At 42.9% G+C, this 21,004-nt stretch overlaps 1 protein-coding gene across 4 annotated transcripts in view; it reads left to right on the top strand.

Annotated features, from left to right (window-relative positions):
* Positions 1–21,004, top strand: part of DDX60 (DExD/H-box helicase 60) — a 646,547-nt gene that overhangs the window by 546,429 nt on the left and 79,114 nt on the right. For all 4 annotated transcript variants that reach the window (XR_006390268.1, XM_044296988.1, XM_044296981.1 and 1 more), the window contains one exon: positions 3,374–3,495. Coding sequence is in view for 3 of the 4 variants with exons in the window: in XM_044296988.1 (XP_044152923.1) it covers positions 3,374–3,495 (122 nt within the window). In the remaining variant the exon portion in view is untranslated. The remainder of the gene's footprint in view (positions 1–3,373; positions 3,496–21,004) is intronic.

The following is a 21,004-nucleotide window of genomic DNA, read 5'->3' as shown; positions in this document are numbered from 1 at the left end:
TATATGGGGCAGTGTGGGGGAAATTACTACATGGGGCAGTGTGGGGGAAATTACTACATGGGAGGCAGTGTGGGGGAAATTACTATATGGGGCAGTGTGGGGGAAATTACTATATGGGGCAGTGTGGGGGAAACTACTATATGGAGCAGTGTGTGGGAAATTACTATATGGGGCAGTGTGGGGAAACTACTATATGGAGCAGTGTGGGGGAAATTACTATATGGGGCAGTGTGGGGGAAATTACTATATGGGGCAGTGTGGGGGAAATTACTATATGGGGCAGTGTGGGGGAAATTACTATATGGGGCAGTGTGGGGGAAATTACTATATGGGGCAGTGTGGGGGAAATTACTATATGGGGGTAGTGTGGGGGCCTTTCTATTAGGGGACATTATTTTTGGGGACACTATACAGGTATTATTACCTGGAACACAATATAGGGTGTTATTATTACTGGGGGCACTCTAGGGGACATTATAATTGCTGTAGACACTATAGGGACCTTTGGGGTAATTTATCAAACTGGTGTAAAGTATAACTGGGTTAGTTACCCATAGCAGCCAATCAGATTCCAGCTTTCATTTTTCACAGCTCCTTTGGAAAATTAAAGGTGGAATCTGATTGGTTGCTGTGGGCACCTAAGCCAGTTGTAATTTACACCAGTTTGATAAATGACCCCAATTATGAGAACTCTAACGTGTCTGTGTAACAAACTCTGTAGAGACGAGATGCGGCTGAAAGAATTTGTCATGGCGGTCTTGGTCAAACGGAGGAGAAGATGAAAGAGAGGATCTACATGACAGGAGATGTCACTGGATGTAACAGGTATGTGGTGCAGTATTCTCCTATATGTAGAGCTGGCTCACCACTGTGACCTGCGTCTCATCTCCTCCTCCAAGTCTTTTTTTTATCATAATCGTATGTGTTTTAAATTTGGCAACTAAAATTTGTATTTGTCACCTGCAGTCCTATGTAACAGCCTAGATAACAGTGATTACTTTCTGTGTACAGATAATGTAGTAGATGTTCCATGCAGTCCTATGTAACACCCCACATAACACAATAGTTCACTGTGTTATGTGGGTTGTTACATAGGACTGCAGGTAACATCTATGACATCTGTACACAGAGAGTTATGAGATGGTGGGGGTCTGACTCCTGGCACCCCCACCAATCAGCTGTTTGAGGAGACCGCGATGTCCCAGTGAGCGTCGCAGCCTCTTTGCTCGTTACCAAGCACAGCGATGTCCATTTGATAGCCCTGCGCTCGGTATTACAGCTCAGCCGCAATCACTCGGATGAGACAGAGCTGCACCTAGACCATGTGAACGATGTCATATGGCCTAGGAAGAGACGTTGGCGCTTACGAAGCACCGCAGCCTCTTCATATAGAAAAAAAAACTAAAACTAAAATGGAGGGGGGGGGGGGGGGGGGCCCGAATTGGGTAGACAGCCCCGGGCCTATCATGCACTTAATCCGCCCCTGCCTGCCAATCAGATGTTTTCACAAGGTCCATCACTGAAACTGGGCACCGGAACTAAACAATTCTGTACACTGTACATTGACTGTGCCTGGTTACTGCAGCACTGCTACTATTCAAGAGTGGAGCTATTTCCCTAAAATATAGGCCCTTTTCTTTCAAGGGGTTGTGTAGGAATACTCTTCAGTCTGATTTGCCATCAGGCGTGGAGAGATGCTCCTGCACAATAGTCAAAGTAGTTGTCAAGGCAACTGTCCTGACAGCCATCGAGTAACGTGCATGGATCCAATTAATTCAAATAGATAGCTGCCTCAGCATCAGTACCACCCAGTATGCAGTTGTGGCCATCCAGCACAAGGAGTGTCAGGAGAATATACCTGGACAACCCCTGTAGGCCAGGGCTACATGACATTTGTCATGCAACAAAAAGGGTACAACAACACTGCAACATGTTCACACGACATCTTTTGCCATGATTGTCAATGGTGTCGCACTGCAACGTGCTGCGACTGCAATGTGACTGTCATGACCGGCGTGCCAATCACATACGTGACACAAAGGGAGGGAAAAGGGAAGGCCCTGTCCAAGGGAGAGGGAAAGGTGGTGACCCCTAACTCACCTTGAGGCTGGCACCTGACTGCCCTGACGTCCCGATCACGTGCCTAAAACCCTGGCTTTCCCTGAGATGAGCCCTAGGTAGTGAATAGGGCGGTGTGAGCACTAGTCCGCACCACTAACACTAAAGGAAAACACCAAGGAGAGGACAGACAAAACATATAATCCCAGGTGGGGAACAACAGTGGACAACAAAAGCCCAACAGGGATCCGGAGGGTAACACTCTGGAACAACAACCAGGGAACACAGCAACACAGCTCCAGTGGGTCAGTATAGAAGTCCAGGCAGGAAGCTCTATATCTGGCAACCAGAGAAGTGAGAGAGGAGAATATAAGGAGGTTGGGAGTGACAGACCAGAAACAGCTGAGGAGAAGAAGCTACGGATCCCTGAGTGAGACAAAAAGGATTGCTAGGCAAACACAAAAAACTATTAAGAAACAGCGTGATCTTTAGACATAGAGCGCGCAGCCACCCGCTGCGACTTCCTGACCCCGGGTATAACGGAGTCAGGCGTGGCCCTTGACACCCTTGTGACAGTGACAATCGCACAAAAATACAGCTTGGATAGACTTTGGTACGACTGTCGCTTCGTAGTATTTTGCATGTTGCAGTACAACACCATTGACTATCATTACCAAAATGTTGTGCAACATTGCTGTGTTATTGTCATACATGACTCCTTTAAATATTACCCAAATGCAAAATTGGACTTTAATAAAGAAATAGCTATTTAGTGACAAAATTCCCCTATATTAATGAAAAAAGTTAAAGGGATTGTTCCATGAGAAATAGAATACATTTTTCAAACCAGCACCTGGAACTGAATTATTTTGTAACTGCATGTAATAAAAAATTTAGCATAGCTACTTATTCAATAAAATGTATCTGTATAGTACCACCCGCTGTTTTTTCTTATTATTTCTTTGTCCTACTCACTGAGAAGGCCGCACATGCTCAGTTTCATCATTAACCTACCTCCTGAGCTGTGATAGGGTGGGAACTCCAGAAAAGACACGCCTCCTGAGCTGCATCAGATAAGACACTTGAGTCAGCTTGATATAAATCTAGCAGTTCAATGAATGTGGAGATCTCAGGATCCATGTGAGGTACAGGGCTGGTTCTAGCTTTGTTAGAAAGGGATTATCAGTACTATATGATGTCTGATATTCATTTTTTACATCTATCATGTATCCCATGACTGATGTAAAAAATGAAAATCAAACAATGAGACATTTCAGGTGCATGACTATTCATACATTGTTTTTATGTTATATAGATTCTACCAAATTTCCTGACTCTGTAATGGAAACCCTTGTGCTGATATTAGCAAACCTGTTTGGAAGACGCTACTTACCACGCTGCAGATTTCCAGGGGAAGATATATTTGACCAGTCAAAGGTAACTTTGCAGATGTTTGCTGCTAATGAACCACAGGCTTCCATAGAGAATATGGTATGCCTACTGTATATTTCTATTTGAATTGGACACAGGCTTTTAGATGCAATATGTGAAAAGTTATATTCTTATAGCCGTGAAAAGTAACAACATCCTATGTAAATTGTTTTACTTTGAATGTATTGGGCACATTTATGAACTGCAAGTTTTTTTGTTTTTGTTTTCACAAAATCCAGTAGGTGAATGGCATAAAAATTGAACATCTTTAGACATTTATATATGTGAAAAATTCATCAACATTGTGGTGTACCTTAACCCCTTAGGGACTGGGCTCATTTTCACCTTAACCACTTAAGGACCACAGGTTTATACCCCCCTAGTGACCAGGCCCTTTTTTACAAATCGGCACTCCACAACTTTAGCGGTTTATTGCTCAGTCATGCAACTTACCACTCAAATTAATTTTACCTCCTTTTCTTCTCACTAATGGAGCTTTCATTTGGTGGTATTTCATTGCTGCTGCCATTTTTACTTTTTTTGTTATTAATCGAAATTTAACGATTTTTTTTGCAAAAAAATGAAATTTTTCACTTTCAGTTGTAAAATTTTGCAAAAAAAACGACATCCATATATAAATTTTTCGCTAAATTTATTGTTCTACATGTCTTTGATAAAAAAAAAATGTTTGGGTAAAAAAAAATGGTTTGGGTAAAAGTTATAGCGTTTACAAACTATGGTACAAAAATGTGAATTTCCGCTTTTTGAAGCAGCTCTGACTTTCTGAGCACCTGTCATGTTTCCTGAGGTTCTACAATGCCCAGACAGTACAAACACCCCACAAATGACCCCATTTCGGAAAGTAGACACCCTAAGGTATTCGCTGATGGGCATAGTGAGTTCATAGAACTTTTTATTTTTTGTCACAAGTTAGCGGAAAATGATGATTTATTTATTTATTTATTTTTTTCTTACAAAGTCTCATATTCCACTAACTTGTGACAAAAAATAAAAACTTCCATGAATTCACTATGCCCATCACGAAATACCTTGGGGTGTCTTCTTTCCAAAATGGGGTCACTTGTGGGGTAGTTATACTGCCCTGGCAATTTAGGGGCCCTAATGTGTGGTTAGTAGTTTGAAATCAAAATGTGTAAAAAATGGCCTGTGAAATCCGAAAGGTGCTTTTTGGAATGTGTGCCCCTTTGCCCACCTAGGCGGCAAAAAAGTGACACACATCTGGTATCGCCGTACTCGGGAGAAGTTGGGGAATGTGTTTTGGGGTGTCATTTTACATATACCCATGCTGGGTGAGAGAAATATCTTGGCAAAAGACAACTTTTCCCATTTTTTTATACAAAGTTGGCATTTGACCAAGATATTTATATCACCCAGCATGGGTATATGTAAAATGACACCCCAAAACACATTGCCCAACTTCTCCTGAGTACGGCGATACCAGATGTGTGACACTTTTTTGCAGCCTAGGTGGGCAAAGGGGCACACATTCCAAAGAGCACCTTTAGGATTTCACCGGCCATTTTTTACAGATTTTGATTTCAAACTACTTCGCACACATTAGGGCCCCTAAATTGCCAGGGCAGTATAACTACCCCACAAGTGACCCCATTTTGGAAAGAAGACACCCCAAGGTATTCCGTGAGGGGCATGGCGAGTTCCTGGATTTTTTTATTTTTTGTCACAAGTTAGTGGAATCTGAGACTTTGTAAGAAAAAAAAAGAAAAAAAGAAAAATCATAATTTTCCGCTAACTTGTGACAAAAAATAAAAAATTCTAGGAACTCGCCATGCCCCTCACGGAATACCTTGGGGTGTCTTCTTTCCAAAATGGGGTCACTTGTGGGGTAGTTATACTGCCCTGGCAATTTAGGGGCCCTAATGTGTGCGAAGTAGTTTGAAATCAAAATCTGTAAAAAATGGCCGGTGAAATCCTAAAGGTGCTCTTTGGAATATGTGCCCCTTTGCCCACCTAGGCGGCAAAAAAGTGTCACACATCTGGTATCGCCGTACTCAGGAGAAGTTGGGGAATGTGTTTTGGGGTGTCATTTTACATATACCCATGCTGGGTGAGAGAAATATCTCTGCAAAAGACAACTTTTCCCATTTTTTTTATACAAAGTTGGCATTTGACCAAGATATTTATCTCACCCAGCATGGGTATATGTAAAATGACACCCCAAAACACATTGCCCAACTTCTCCTGAGTACGGCGATACCAGATGTGTGACACTTTTTTGCAGCCTAGATGCGCAAAGGGGCCCAAATTCCTTTTAGGGGGGCATTTTTAGACGTTTGGATCCCAGACTTCTTCTCACGGTTTCGGGCCCCTAAAATGCCAGGGCAGTATAAATACCCCACATGTGACCCCATTTTGGAAAGAAGACACCCCAAGGTATTCAATGAGGGGCATGGCGAGTTCATAGAATTTTTTTTTTTGGCCACAAGTTAGCGGAAATTTTTTTATTTTTTATTTTTTATTTTTTTCTCACAAAGTCTCCCTTTCCGCTAACTTGGGACAAAAATGTAAATCTTTCATGGACTCAATATGCCCCTCACGGAATACCTTGGGGTGTCTTCTTTCCGAAATGGGGTCACATGTGGGGTATTTATACTGCCCTGGCTTTTTAGGGGCCCTAAAGCGTGAGAAGAAGTCTGGAATATAAATGTCTAAAAAATGTTACGCATTTGGATTCCGTGAGGGGTATGGTGAGTTCATGTGAGATTTTATTTTTTGACACAAGTTAGTGGAATATGAGACTTTGTAAGAAAAAATTAAATAAAAAATATTTCCGCTAACTTGGGCCAAAAAAAATTCTGAATGGAGCCTTACAGGGGGTGATCAATGACAGGGGGGCGATCAATGACAGGGGGTGATCAGGGAGTGTATATGGGGTGATCACCCCCCTGTCACTGACCACCCCTCTGTCATTGACCACCCCTCTGTCATTGACCACCCCTCTGAAAGGCTCCATTCAGACGTCTATATGTTTTTTACGGATCCACGGATACATGGATCGGAACCGCAAAACACATACGGACGTCTGAATGGAGCCTTACATGGGGGTGATCAATGACTGGGGGGTGATCAGGGAGTGTATATGGGGTGATCACCCCCCTGTCATTGATCACCCCCCTGTAAGGCTCCATTCAGACGTCCGTATGCGTTTTGCGGATCCGATCCATGGATGCGTGGATCCGTAAAACACATATGGGCGTCTGAATGGAGCCTTACAGGGGGGTGATCAATGACAGGGGGGTGATCAATGACAGGGGGTGATCAGGGAGTGTATATGAGGTGATCACCCCCCCTGTCACTGATCACCCCCCTGTAAGGCTCCATTCAGACGTCCGTATGCGTTTTGCGGATCCGATCCATAGATGCGTGGATCCGTAAAACACATGCAGACGTCTGAATGGAGCCTTACAGGGGGGTGATCAATGACAGGGGGGTGATCAATGACAGGGGGTGATCAGGGAGTGTATATGGGGTGATCACCCCCCTGTAAGGCTCCATTCAGACGTCCGTATGTGTTTTGCGGATCCGATCCATAGATGCGTGGATCCGTAAAACACATACAGACGTCTGAATGGAGCCTTACAGGGGGGTGATCATCCCATATAGACTCCCTGATCACCCCCCTGTAAGGCTCCATTCAGACGTCTGTATGTGTTTTACGGATCCACGCATCTATGGATCGGATCCGCAAAACACATACGGACGTCTGAATGGAGCCTTACAGGGGGGTGATCAATGACAGGGGGGTGATCAATGACAGGGGGTGATCAGGAAGTCTATATGGGTGATCACCCCCCAGTCATTGATCACCCCCCTGTAAGGCTCCATTCAGACGTCCGTATGTGTTTTGCGGATCCGATCCATGTATCCGTGAAAATCATACGGACGTCTGAATGGAGCCTTACAGGGGGGTGATCAATGACGGAGGTGATCAGGGAGTCTATATGGGTGATCACTCCTCTGTCATTGATCACCCCCCTGTAAGGCTCCATTCAGACGTCCGCATGTGTTTTGCGGATCCGATCCATGTATCAGTGGATCCGTAAAAATCATACGGACGTCTGAATGGAGCCTTACAGGGGGGTGATCAATGACAAGGGGGTGATCAATGACAGGGAAGTGATCAGGAAGTCTATATGCGTGATCACCCCATTGTCATTGATCACCCCCCTGTAAGGCTCCATTCAGACGTCCGTATGCGTTTTGCGGATCCGATCCATGTATCCGTGGATCCGTAAAAATCATACGGACCTCTGAATGGAGCCTTACAGGGGGGTGATCAATGACAGGGAAGTGATCAGGAAGTCTATATGCGTGATCACCCCATTGTCATTGATCACCCCCCTGTAAGGCTCCATTCAGACGTCCGTATGCGTTTTGCGGATCCGATCCATGTATCCGTGGATCCGTAAAAATCATACGGACGTCTGAATGGAGCCTCACAGGGGGGTGATCAATGACAGGGAAGTGATCAGGAAGTCTATATGCGTGATCACCCCATTGTCATTGATCACCCCCCTGTAAGGCTCCATTCAGACGTCCGTATGCGTTTTGCGGATCCGATCCATGTATCCGTGGATCCGTAAAAATCATACGGACCTCTGAATGGAGCCTTACAGGGGGGTGATCAATGACAGGGGGGTGATCAATGACAGGGGGGTGATCAGGGAGTCTATATGGGGTGATCAGTGGTTCATAAAGGGTTAATAAGTGACAGGGGGGGGTGTAGTGTAGTGTAGTGGTGTTTGGTGCTACTTTACTGACCTACCTGTGTCCTCTGGTGGTCGATCCAAACAAAAGGGACCACCAGAGGACCAGGTTGCAGGTATATTAGACGCTGTTATCAAAACAGCGTCTAATATACCTGTTAGGGGTTAAAAAAATCACATCTCCAGCCTGCCAGCGAGCGATCGCCGCTGGCAGGCTGGAGATCCACTCGCTTACCTTCCGTTCCTGTGAGCGCGCGCGCCTGTGTGCGCGCGTTCACAGGAAATCTCGCGTCTCGCGAGATGACGCCTATTGGCGTTAGTGTGACCTGGGAGAGCCGCCGCGATGACGCCTTTCGGTGTTAGCGTGGCGGCAAGCGGTTAAGGATCAGGCCATTTTTTGCAAATCTGACCAGTGTCACTTTATGTGGTGATAACTTTAAAATGCTTTGACTTATCCAGGCCATTCTGAGATAGTTTTTTCATCACATATTGTACTTCATGACACTGGTAAAATGGAGTAGAGAATATCATTTTTATTTATAAAAAAAATACCAAATTTACCAAAAATTTGGAACAATTTGCAAATTTCAAAGTTTCTACTTCTATAATACATAGTAATACCTACAAAAATAGTTATTACTTTACATTCCCCATATGTCTACTTCATGTTTGGATCATTTTGGCAATTACATTTTATTTTTTGGGGATGTTACAAAGCTTAGAAGTTTAGAAGCAAATCTTTAAATTTTTCTGAAATTTAAAAAAAAAACACTTTTCAAGGACTAGTTCAGATCTGAAGTCACTTTGTGATGCTTACATAATATGAACCACCCAAAAATGACCCCTATTCTAGAAACTACACCCCTCAAGGTATTCAAAACTGATTTTACAAACGTCGTTAATCCTTTAGGTGTTCCACAAGAATTAATGGAAAATAGAGATACAATTTCAAAATTTCACTTTTTTGGCAGATTTTCTATTTTAATAATTTTTTTCCCAGTTACAAAGCAAGGGTTAACAGCCAAACAAAACTTAATGTTTATGGCTCTAATTCTGTAGTTTACAAAAACACCCCATATTTGGTCAAACCCCTGTACAGGCACATGGCAGGACGCAGAAGGAAAGGAGTGCCATACGGTTTTTGGAAGGCAGATTTTGCTGGACTGTTTTTTTGACACCATATCCCATTGGAAGCCCCCCTAATGCACCCCTACAGTAGAAACTCCAAAAAAGTGACCCCATTTTAGAAACTACGGGATAGGGTGGCAGTTTTGTTGGTACTATTTTAGAGTACATATGATTTTTGGTTGCTCTATATTACACTTTTTGTGAGGCAAGGTAACAAGAAATAGCTGTTTTGGCACAGTTTTTATTTTTTGTTATTTAAAACATTCATCTGACAGGTTAGATCATGTGGTATTTTTATAGACCAGGTTGTCATGGACGCGGCAATACCTAATATGTATACTTTTTTTGATTTATGTAAGTTTTACACAAAATAATAATCATGTTTTAGTGTCTCCATAGTCTGAGAGACAGTTTTTTCAGTTTTTCGGTGATTATCTTGGGTAGGGTATGATTTTTGCGGGATGAGATGATGGTTTGGCACTATTTTGGGGTGCATATGACTTTTTGATCACTTGCTATTACACTTTTTGTGATGTAAGGTGACAAAAAATTGTTTATTAAACACAGTTTTTATTTTTTACTGTGTTCACCTGAAGGGTTAGGTCATGTGATATTTTTATAGAGCCAGTCGATACGGACGCGGCGATACATAATATGTATACTTTTTTTTAAATTTATGTATGTTTTACACAATAACAGCTTTATTAAAACAAAAAGAAATATGTTTTAGTGTCTCCATATTCGGAGCCATAGTTTTTTTTTATTTTTTGAGCGATTGTCTTTCTTAGGGGCTCATATTTTGCGGGATGAGGTGACAGTTAGATTATACATTCATTTTTATACATTCCTTGAAGAACAGAAAGGCAACATACATGTCATTACCACAGAACTACTGGCTAGGAAGCTGCTGCCTTCTCCTTTGTGTGCTGATCTTCTGCTGAAGATAGGGCAGTGGGAGGATCCAGGAAGAGGCATTTATTGTAAAACATAATTTCCCTAGTAGAATCCCTTAGTCATGTTTAAAGTTTAAGCTAACAATCTGAGTTTACAAGTTTTTATAGCCTTAGCTGAATGACAGCAGTTTTTCAAATGGTTTCCAGCTTTAGTCTTGAACTATTGACTATCCATTCCCGTCACTTATACAAGTGTCTCTAGTCCTGCAAAAAACATATTTACTTAATCAGTTATCAGTGAGAGGCTAGGTTAACCATGAGCGTTGCGTTCCCTGTAACAGCGGAACACAACACAATGGAAAGTATAAGTATTGCCGCTCCTTAACTATGCGTTGCGTGCCATATAGTGAAGCATATGAAAAGCATGCTTCTTCAAGGTCACTTAACGTGCTCGTTTTGTGGTAACGTGACACACTGCATGCATTGGCCTTTAATCTTACAGTAGAGAAGTACCGTATTTTTTGCAAAAGTGGGGGGAAAATAGTAGTACGTCTTATGGGGGGCGAATGCTGCGACGGTCCGGTGAATAGGCTGAGAGGGAGGAGGGGCTGGGGGCCGGCATCTGTTTCTGTAATGGCAGCGGGGCCCAGTGCAGTCATTGTATTCTACTACACCGGGCCCCGCTCACTGTAGTATACGGTAATCATATCTAACTTGTGGGTATTGTTAAAGTATTCCAATTATCTTAAATCTAGTGCTGTACTACTTACTACTAACTTCTTGGCAGTCAGGAGGCCGGATGGGCGCTCGTAGCATAGCTCACTAAGTCACGCGCCTGCTCCGCCCACTTTATGAATAAAACAGGCACAGGGCCCTGCTGCCATTACAGAAACAGATCTCGGCCCCCATTCACTACACAGGGACACTGTTATGGGGGGGGGAGGGGATCTGTAGATGACACATAAGATAAGAAGCTATATATGTGCCATCCACAGATGCCCCCATAACAGTGGCATCCACAGATGCCCCCGTAACAGTGCCATCCACAGATCCCCCATAATAGTGTCATCCACAGACCACCATTAGTTCAAAACCCACCAAAAGCACAAATTTTTCTTTTTCTTATTTTCCTCCTCAAAAACCTAGGTGCGTCTAATGGGCAGGTGCGTGTTATAGGGCGAAAAATACGGTAATTAATTATAACTTTTAGTAAATTGGGACATTTAAAATAGCTTTTTTTTTGTCCAATTTAAATCTAGTAGGAGTCGGAGTCAGTTCATTTTTTGCAGACTCTGACTCCAGGTACCCAAAATTGCCTCCGGCTCCACAGCCCAGCTAATGATCCCCACAAACTAAGTCTCATGTGAAGAAATATAGATTCCTGCACTCATGGAGGAAACTAACGTCCAAGTCGTCCCAAAGTGGTTGAGATCCCGGTATATCGTGCACCTACAAATACACTACGTGCAGAATTATTAGGCAAATGAGTATTTTGACCACATCATCCTCTTTATGCATGTTGTCTTACTCCAAGCTGTATAGGCTCGAAAGCCTACTACCAATTAAGCATATTAGGTGATGTGCATCTCTGTAGTGAGAAGGGGTGTGGTCTAATGACATCAACACCCTATATCAGGTGTGCATAATTATTAGGCAACTTCCTTTCCTTTGGCAAAATGGGTCAAAAGAAGTACTTGACAGGCTCAGAAAAGTCAAAAATAGTAAGATATCTTGCAGAGGGATGCAGCACTCTTAAAATTGCAAAGCTTCTGAAGCGTGATCATCGAACAATCAAGCGTTTCATTCAAAATAGTCAACAGGGTCGCAAGAAGCGTGTGGAAAAACCAAGGCGCAAAATAACTGCCCATGAACTGAGAAAAGTCAAGCGTGCAGCTGCCAAGATGCCACTTGCCACCAGTTTGGCCATATTTCAGAGCTGCAACATCACTGGAGTGCCCAAAAGCACAAGGTGTGCAATACTCAGAGACATGGCCAAGGTAAGAAAGGCTGAAAGACGACCACCACTGAACAAGACACACAAGCTGAAACGTCAAGACTGGGCCAAGAAATATCTCAAGACTGATTTTTCTAAGGTTTTATGGACTGATCAAATGAGAGTGAGTCTTGATGGGCCAGATGGCTGGATTGGTAAAGGGCAGAGAGCTCCAGTCCGACTCAGACGCCAGCAAGGTGGAGGTGGAGTACTGGTTTGGGCTGGTATCATCAAAGATGAGCTTGTGGGGCCTTTTTGGGTTGAGGATGGAGTCAAGCTCAACTCCCAGTCCTACTGCCAGTTTCTGGAAGACACCTTCTTCAAGCAGTGGTACAGGAAGAAGTCTGCAAGGTAAGAAAAACATGATTTTCATGCAGGACAATGCTCCATCACACGTGTCCAAGTACTCCACAACGTGGCTGGCAAGAAAGGGTATAAAAAGAAAATCTAATGACATGGCCTCCTTGTTCACCTGATCTGAACCCCATTGAGAACCTGTGGTCCATCATCAAATGTGAGATTTACAAGGAGGGAAAACAGTACACCTCTCTGAACAGTGTCTGGGAGGCTGTGGTTGCTGCTGCATGCAATGTTGATGGTGAACAGATCAAAACACTGACAGAATCCATGGATGGCAGGCTTTTGAGTGTCCATGCAAAGAAAGGTGGCTATATTGGTCACTGATTTGTTTTTGTTTTGTTTTTGAATGTCAGAAATGTATATTTGTGAATGTTGAGATGTTATATTGGTTTCACTGGTAAAAATAAATAATTGAAATGGGTATATATTTGTTTTTTGTTAAGTTGCCTAATAATTATGTACAGTAATAGTCACCTGCACACACAAATATCCCCCTAAAATAGCTAAAACTAAAAACTACTTCCAAAAATATTCAGCTTTGATATTAATGAGTTTTTTGGGTTCATTGAGAACATGGTTGTTGTTCAATAATAAAATTAATCCTCAAAAATACAACTTGCCTAATAATTCTGCAATCCCTGTATAGAATTAATAAATTGTTAAATAAATAAATATAAATATATATATATATATATATATATATACATATACATACATACACAGTACAGACCAAAAGTTTGGACACACCTTCTCATTCAAAGAGTTTCCTTTATTTTCTTGACTATGAAAATTGTAGATTCACACTGAAGGCATCAAAACTATGAATTAACACATGTGGAAAATATATACATAACAAAAAAGTGTGAAACAACTGAAAATATGTCATATTCTAGGTTCTTCAAAGTAGCCACCTTTCGCTTTGATTACTGCTTTGCACACTCTTGGCATTCTCTTGCTGAGCTTCAAGAGGTAGTCACCTGAAATGGTTTTCACTTCACAGGTGTGCCTTGTCAGGTTTAATAAGTGGGATTTCTTGCCTTATAAATGGGGTTGGGACCATCAGTTGCGTTGTGGAGAAGTCAGGTGGATACACAGCTCATAGTCCTACTGAATAGACTGTTAGAATTTGTATTATGGCAAGAAAAGCATGGAGGAGGAGGTGTGATGGTGTGGGGGTGCTTTGCTGGTGACACTGTTGGGGATTTATTCAAAATTGAAGGCATACTGAACCAGCATGGCTACCACAGCATCTTGCAGCAGCATGCTATTCCATCCGGTTTGCGTTTAGTTGGACCATCATTTATTTTTCAATAGGACAATGACCCCAAACACACCTCCAGGCTGTGTAAGGGCTATTTGATATAACAAACACACTTTATCCAGCTCACCTTCCTGGTCAATGTATGCTCCCGACTCCTGAAACCTTAGGGGAGTGTCCCCATTGCAGTCTGCATGGAACTTGAAAAAGGAATGGTCTCGGATTCAAATAGAGATCCTCTTAAAAACGTCTTTATTGGTAGTTTACTTTTAGAATTAGTGACTTTTAAAAATACCTTTATTAGTGATCATGTGGGTATAGGTATGTATATACCAACAGAGTGTGCTACAATTTCAAAAGAATTTATATATGAATATTTCTTATGACCGGGGAGTAGTGACCCCTACACATTACATTTACTAGTGATACAATACGTCAGTAGGCTTAGGCAGTTCGAGGAACACGTCAGCAAAATAATAATGAGACAGGGTCTGAGGAAAAGGGCAGGGCAGACACAATGCTTACCCTACAGGGCCCTCAAAAGCTGCTCAGCCCAGGGTGACCCCCTGATGGTGGGGGTTCCCTGTCCCCGAACCTAAGACTAAACAAATCCCTAGGTTGACCCTAGCCAGGGAAAGATATAAGATAAACAATAACCGTAATAGCGATGAATCGGGAATGGAGGGTGGTTCAGTATGAATAGGGTCACCACCTGCCCCTTCCGAAAATTGGAAATAGAAATGAAATAACAATTAAGTTATACAAACCGTATACGAGTGGAAGGCGGTCCAATAATACGGAGATCACCATTCCACTCATCAGTACAATACGCACGTTTTAAAACATACACATCTTATTACATACACCACGACGCGTTTCGCCTGTATACAATCAGGCTCATCAGGAGGTAGGTAGAAAAACGGACAGAGTCCAACTTAGATGTAGATGTGATCAATAGTATATAGATGGTAAAATAGATAGAGCGATACTTAGCTACCGATGTTCAGTAGGGAAGGCGTAGATAAGGACATTACCAGAGGGCATGATAGTTACAGCCAAAGGGATATACCTAAAAGGATGTAAAATATAAGGAAGGACGCTTAGATAGGATTCACCACAGCTCTAGGTAAAACAATTGCAAAAGCATTTAGATAACCTATAAGGACTTACATGGTAATGGTGCTTGGCAAGGTCTCCCCCAGTAGCCTATTTTGGGCCCAGGTACCGTGCCAATGGAATCGCAAGCCCATTTATAGGGACCGATTCTAGCTTCCGGACGCCGGAAGCGCACTTCCGGTCTCTTGGAACGCATGGTGGAACGCATTGGGGCTCTGTGTCTTACGTCACTTCCGGCGCCGTGGAACGCATCGTGAGCCGCATATGGCTCGATGCCGGCGCCGGAGGACAGCTGGGGCCGGCAATCAATGCAGATTGAAGCAAAGGCGATTGCACAGATGGAAAAAGGACAGTAAAATTTGTTATTAGGAGCTGTCAATATTAATATCCAAAGCGAGAAATGTGCCAAAAGTTAACAGATATAACCTGGAGGCATAAAGGGCCCTCAATATCAGCCCCCCTAAAGAAAAAAAATGTATCACAAAACAAACAAGATATAATATTGACAGATGTAGATCATGATGCAGAATACATACAGACATGCCTCTATGGTAGTTTAATTAGAATTAAGAGGTGCCAGGTAGTATTTAAAGATATGGGGAATCAATTATTTTAATAACCCATTAATCATATGGTGCTTTTCACACTGATAGGCACAGAAGCCCTGGGTCACATACCAATAATTCAGTAAAAAATTACTCAGGAAAGTCAAAATTGCCACAGACAAGGAGGATATTTAAATAAAGCATGCAAAATTTAATCTTTCATTGAGACCAAGGGGGGACTGGGATTGGAAACGATAAATCCAGGAGGACTCTTTTTGGAGAATCCTTCTGTCCCAGTCACCCCTCCTCTCAGGAAAGGGGACCACCTCCAAAACCGAAAAGCGAGCCAACCTTATATCACCTTGGTGGCAACTATTAAAGTGATTGGCCACTGGAGTATCTTTAGATTTTTTAATATCGTTTAGGTGTTCACAGATTCTTCTCCGTAATTCCCTCTTAGTCTTGCCAATGTAGTCCAGAGGGCAACTACACTGGCAAATATAGACTACGCCTTTGGTTTTACAGTTGGCGAAGTCACGGATCAAGAACGGTCGCTGAGTCACCGAACAAATTATTGATTTGGATGAGTTGATGAAATTGCAAGCCTTGCAGGAACCGCATTTGAAAACACCGAGTGGCCTACGGTCTAACCAAGTGCCCTCCCTCTTTGGGCCATCATAATGACTATGGACTAGCCGATCTCGTAGGCTTCTTCCTTTACGGTAAGTTACCTGAGGATAATTCCCAATTGCCTGTGTAAGGTCGGGGTCCATAGTTAAAATTGCCCAGTGTCTTCTCAGTATCGAAACCACCTCCCTGTTCCCAGAGTCAAAAGTGGAGATGAGACGTATCAAGTTATCATCCATGTCTCTTGTTCTTGGTATTAGAAGTTCTTCTCTTTTCTTTGACTCTGCGAACTGAAAGGAGTCCCTAAGAATCTTGGATGGATAACCTCTCTCCATCAACCTCTTCCTGAGTTTTCCTGACTCTTGATAGAAGAAGTTACCCCCCGAGGAACAATTCCTACGGACCCGCAGGTATTGTCCCCTTGGGATCCCCTTTCTGACCGCAGTGGGATGGTGGCTCTCCCAGTGGAGGATACTGTTGGTCGCCGTGGGTTTACGGAAAACCGAGGTATTCAAGGTACCCTCCACCTTGGTGACCACTACGTCCAAAAAGGTGATCCGTTCCGATTGGGTTTCATAGGTAAAACTCAGGCCGATGTCATTATGATTGAGGCTATCGATGAAGCTGTGGAAAGCTGGAATGCTTCCTTCCCAGATCAAGAAGACATCGTCTATATAACGAGTCCAAAAAGAGATATTTTCACTCCACCAAGGGTGCTGATCTGGGAAAACGACAGTATCCTCCCACCAGCCCAGGAGGAGATTCGCATAGGTGGGGGCACAGGAATTCCCCATTGCGGTCCCCCTGAGCTGGTGGTAGAAGCAGCCGCTAAACAGAAAAAAATTATGAGTGAGGATATATTCCAGTAGTTGTAAGATAAAACCATTATGTGTAATGAACTGGGTTCCTCTCGTATTGAGGAAATAATTTACAGCGATGATTCCTTTATCATGTGGAATCGAGGTATAAAGCGATTCCACATCAATGCTTGCCAGGATACTTTTCGGGTTTATCGTGAGGGTTTCGATTTTACGGAGAAAGTCCATTGTATCACGGGTGAATGATGGTAAGCTAGAGACAAAGTCACGGAGTACCTTATCAAGGTAAATTCCACCGTGATGTGTCAATGAATCAATGCCCGATACAATGGGACGCCCTTTCAGGGGGTGTATCCCCTTATGAATTTTAGGGAGGCAATAGAAGGTTGCCGTTTGAGGGGTTTTCGGAAGGAGGAAGTCATATTCAGTCTTACTGATGACACCCTGTTGGAGGCCCTGATTGAGGACTCCCGCAAGATCGGTGAGGAATACCTCAGTAGGGTCTACAGGGATTTTTTTGTAGTTGTTTTTGTCATTCAGTAATGTCATACACATTATCTGATATTTATGATGGTCCAGAAGCACCAGATTGCCACCTTTGTCTGATTGTTTGATAATCAGGTCCTTGTTGTTTTCCAGATTTTTCAGGGCCTGAAACTCTGGTGCCGAAAGATTTGAATGGAGGGGCATATCCTGTATTCCCTCAATGTCAGCAATAACAAGGCGTAAAAAAATATCAATATGTTCGGTACTGACAGGTGGTGGCAGTCTGGTGCTTCGTGGCCGTAATTCTGTGAAAGGACCCCTTCCTGGGACCCTAGTTCCCTCTTCACAGAGATCTAATAGGTTTTGGAAGTCTGGGAAGTCATCTGGGCTGATTCCCAAATCCAAACATGTTTTTTTATTATAATTTTTAAAGAATTTATGCCATTTCAATTTTCTGGCAAATAAATTCAAGTCCTTTACCCAGGTAAAGGTGTCATGTTTGGTTGTCGGCACAAAGGACAGACCCTTCTGGAGTAGGTTGATCTCAGTCGGGGTCAGGCTGTACTCTGACAGATTAATCACCTGCAGCTGATCTGTTAATTGTTCCGACTGCGGTCCCTGGCCCTTGTTTGGTACGCGGCCTGGCCCTTGGCTAAAAAAGAAGCAGAGGAAGACGAAGAGGAAGGTGAAGGAGGATTGGAATCCACCATAGGGGCGACAGTAGTTCCAGTCTTGTTTTGAGGCGGGCCTTGATAGGGAATATATTGGGAAGGATTGTCCATTTGTGTATGATATTGTGGTCCTGATGGTCCGGATCCTTTGTTTCCAGAACCCCGTCCTCCCCAATAGTTTCCTCTCTGCCCCCTTTGTCCTCTCCATCTTTGACCTGACCCTCTCCCTTTTGAATAACGGCCACCTCTAATGCTTCCTCGCGTAAAGGATACACCAGTAGTTTCTGGATCCGAGAATTCTTGATCAGAGGATGATAACTCTGAATCGGTCACTGGAATTTTAGTGCTCAGAGTGGTGTAAGCTCTATTGTCTCTGAATTCACCCAGATCCTTAATGAACTGACGATGTTTCCTCTCCTTGATGAGGTTCTGGAACCTTTCAACAGCCGATTGTAGTGAGGATTCCCTTTTATCAAAATCGGGATCTAGTTTGAGTTTTAACGCTGACTCAATAAGTCCCTTTAGTTTAGATGAGGTATTCTCAAAGATTTGTTTTTCCTCACCAAGGAGAAGTGACATCAGTCTTAGGGAACTACTAGTGATCTCTTGTTCCCACTTGGATATAAGTTCTGGAGATTGAACACGTTCTGCTGGTCTAAGGGGAATACGCAGGCCTCTAGGTACGATCTTATGCTCTAGATAGTTTTCTAGGGACTTGATTTCCCACCAAGATTTAATATTGTCCTTATAACCCTGATATAGATCTTTAAACACAATTTTGCAACTGGCTGCGGACGTTAGTCCAGCAACCTCCCTGTCTGAGAAAATATCCTTGACTTCGTTAATAAGGTCCTCAGTAAAAAATAGTACCCGTTAGGAAACTGGCCATGCTTAGATTCAAACAGTTGCCTAGTAATTAGATTTTTATTAGATTTTATTATCACATGGGGTTTATATAGTTTACTTTTAGAATTAGTGACTTTTAAAAATACCTTTATTAGTGATCATGTGGGTATAGGTATGTATATACCAACAGAGTGTGCTACAATTTCAAAAGAATTTATATATGAATATTTCTTATGACCGGGGAGTAGTGACCCCTACACATTACATTTACTAGTGATACAATACGTCAGTAGGCTTAGGCAGTTCGAGGAACACGTCAGCAAAATAATAATGAGACAGGGTCTGAGGAAAAGGGCAGGGCAGACACAATGCTTACCCTACAGGGCCCTCAAAAGCTGCTCAGCCCAGGGTGACCCCCTGATGGTGGGGGTTCCCTGTCCCCGAACCTAAGACTAAACAAATCCCTAGGTTGACCCTAGCCAGGGAAAGATAAACAATAACCGTAATAGCGATGAATCGGGAATGGAGGGTGGTTCAGTATGAATAGGGTCACCACCTGCCGCTTCCGAAAATTGGAAATAGAAATGAAAATAACAATTAAGTTATACAAACAGTATACGAGTGGAAGGCGGTCCAAATAATACGGAGATCACCATTCCACTCATCAGTACAATACGCACGTTTTAAAACATACACATCTTATTACATACACCACGACGCGTTTCGCCTGTATACAATCAGGCTCATCAGGAGGTAGGTAGAAAAACGGACAGAGTCCAACTTAGATGTAGATGTGATCAATAGTATATAGATGGTAAAATAGATAGAGCGATACTTAGCTACCGATGTTCAGTAGGGAAGGCGTGGATAAGACATTACCAGAGGGCATGATAGTTACAGCCAAAAGGGATATACCTAAAAGGATGTAAAATATAAGAAGGACGCTTAGATAGGGATTCACCACAGCTCTAGGTAAAACAATTGCAAAAGCATTTAGATAACCTATAAGGACTTACATGGTAATGGTGCTTGGCAAGGTCTCCCCCAGTAGCCTATTTTGGGCCCAGGTACCGTGCCAATGGAATCGCAACCCATTTATAGGGACCGATTCTAGCTTCCGGACGCCGGAAGCGCACTTCCGGTCTCTTGGAACGCATTGGGGCTCTGTGTCTTACGTCACTTCCGGCGCCGTGGAACGCATCGTGAGCCGCATATGGCTCGATGCCGGCGCCGGAGGACAGCTGGGGCCGGCAATCAATGCAGATTGAAGCAAAGGCGATTGCACAGATGGAAAAAGGACAGTAAAATTTGTTATTAGGAGCTGTCAATATTAATATCCAAAGCGAGAAATGTGCCAAAAGTTAACAGATATAACCTGGAGGCATAAAGGGCCCTCAATATCAGCCCCCCTAAAGAAAAAAATGTATCACAAAACAAACAAGATATAATATTGACAGATGTAGATCATGATGCAGAATACATACAGACATGCCTCTATGGTAGTTTAATTAGAATTAAGAGGTGCCAGGTAGTATTTAAAGATATGGGGAATCAATTATTTTAATAACCCATTAATCATATGGTGCTTTTCGCACTGATAGGCACAGAAGCCCTGGGTCACATACCAATAATTCAGTAAAAAATTACTCAGGAAAGTCAAAATTGCCACAGACAAGGAGGATATTTAAATAAAGCATGCAAAATTTAATCTTTCATTGAGACCAAGGGGGGACTGGGATTGCAAACGATAAATCCAGGAGGACTCTTTTTGGAGAATCCTTCTGTCCCAGTCACCCCTCCTCTCAGGAAAGGGGACCACCTCCAAAACCGAAAAGCGAGCCAACCTTATATCACCTTGGTGGCAACTATTAAAGTGATTGGCCACTGGAGTATCTTTAGATTTTTTAATATCGTTTAGGTGTTCACAGATTCTTCTCCGTAATTCCCTCTTAGTCTGTCCTTTTTCCATCTGTGCAATCGCCTTTGCTTCAATCTGCATTGATTGCCGGCCCCAGCTGTCCTCCGGTGC

Source organism: Bufo gargarizans, chromosome 1, assembly GCF_014858855.1.
Source record: "Bufo gargarizans isolate SCDJY-AF-19 chromosome 1, ASM1485885v1, whole genome shotgun sequence".
NCBI classification, from domain to species: domain Eukaryota; kingdom Metazoa; phylum Chordata; class Amphibia; order Anura; family Bufonidae; genus Bufo; species Bufo gargarizans.
Note: the sequence above shows the minus strand (reverse complement) of the source record. Positions and strands in the feature narration are given on the sequence as shown.